The sequence below is a fragment of the Rutidosis leptorrhynchoides genome, chromosome 4 (genome assembly GCF_046630445.1).
Source record: "Rutidosis leptorrhynchoides isolate AG116_Rl617_1_P2 chromosome 4, CSIRO_AGI_Rlap_v1, whole genome shotgun sequence".
NCBI classification, from domain to species: Eukaryota; Viridiplantae; Streptophyta; class Magnoliopsida; order Asterales; family Asteraceae; genus Rutidosis; species Rutidosis leptorrhynchoides.
In genome coordinates, this window is record NC_092336.1 from 625409606 (window position 1) to 625411194 (window position 1589).

The 1589-nt window shown below is 33.7% G+C and overlaps 1 protein-coding gene across 1 annotated transcript; it reads left to right on the forward strand.

Annotated features, from left to right (window-relative positions):
- Positions 1-747: 747 nt before the first annotated feature.
- Positions 748-1224, forward strand: LOC139843084 (uncharacterized). The gene has a single exon (XM_071833162.1). It carries the CDS (start codon positions 748-750, stop codon positions 1222-1224), a length of 477 nt encoding a protein of 158 aa, XP_071689263.1.
- The last annotated feature ends 365 nt before the right edge of the window (positions 1225-1589 follow it).

Sequence of the window (1589 nt, forward strand, 5' to 3'; positions counted from 1 at the left end):
TTTTCGAATACAAACTCACACATTTATCCACAAATATATACGTTAAGGTTTGAACTTTCAACCGCTTTGTTGAAAGACTCCTCACATACCGCTAGACTCTTGATTATCTTAAATCATAATATCACCGTTAAATTGGGTGATGATATTATATTTGTCTCTCTTATATGTTTAAACCGTGGATTATTTGAATTTCAACTATTGATTTGAATTTAAGCCATTGATTAGAATTTCAACAAAACATTATTTGTCCCTAATTAGGGAGACATCCCTCCTATTTAGTTATTTCACTACCTTCAAATTAGTTATTTGACTCACTTCAAACCATCCCAAAGTAGCTAAGTGGTTGGGCTTCAAGTTGGATCTCACCTCGTACCACTCAAGTCAAGCTTTAGTGGTCATTCCTAATAAATTATTAGTTATTATTATTTTATTACTAAATATAACGTATTAGTTATTGATATCAATCCGCGATTCCGCGAGTTATAAAATAATACAGAATAGTATATGTCATTTATCAAGTGCCTAAATTCATTAAAAAGGGTCAAATTTTGATCACAATAGGAATTATTAGTTCCATCAAACTCCTGACACCAACTATAACTATAAATCCTATAACTATGAATTTAATATGGAATTTGAATTATTTGCATCATATTAAAAACATGATTCTCATTTATGATGCAGTATATAAGCAGCTTAACCCCTTCCTACAGTACTAACCAAATCTCACTTCAAAGTCAAACCAAAATGTCTATCGTGACACCACAAATTAGGGCAAGTGCAGATATTTGCCATAGGGATGCAACTTGTCAAGAAAAATTAAGGTTGATTCTCACACAAATGGGACTACCAAATGGTCTATTGCCAGTAAAAGACATCGAGGAATTTGGTTATGTGAAAGAAACTGGCTTCCTGTGGATTACACAAAAGAAACCGAGCGAAAACAAAAATGAAAAAATCGGTAACACTACTCATTATGAAACCGAAGTAACTGCGAATGTGGAGAAGTTCAAGGTCAAGAAAATAACAGGTGTTAAAGCTAAGAAGCTCTTAATGTTGATACCGATAAGTGAGGTTATTATTGATGATCCATCAAGCGGCAAGATCACTTTCAAGACCTCGTCCGGCCTTAACAAAACTTATCCGGTGTCGGCTTTTGTTGTCGATGATGTGAAGAAAGATGTTGCTAGTGTGAGTGTGGCTAAGGATGCACAAGGCAAGTAGATTTGAGTAAGTGTCTTGCAACAAATAATAAGACATGCAAACAGCAAATAATGATGCTTTCATTTCATATTTCATATGTAGAATGAATGATGAAGCATCTTTATTGATGAATTTCACTTTATGTTATCTTCTCATCAATAACTATTAATATTGAATCCATTGTGACGTTTTTTAATGCATATAATGACTTTCAAATTGTATTTTGCAAGCATGATAGACATAAAATGCAATATCTTGCTACTTGATGAACATTAGCATATTGTTTACAAAATTCTATAAATGTTAGAATATTGCAAGTTGCTACCACGGGCGGTTTTATTTAGGGGCAAGCGGGGGCAGCCGCCCCCAGTGGATTTGCAATTTTC

Bases quoted from the DNA above. Each gene is read 5' to 3' on its own strand.
- LOC139843084 (XM_071833162.1), top strand. From the start codon at position 748: ATGTCTATCGTGACACCACAAATTAGGGCAAGTGCAGATATTTGCCAT.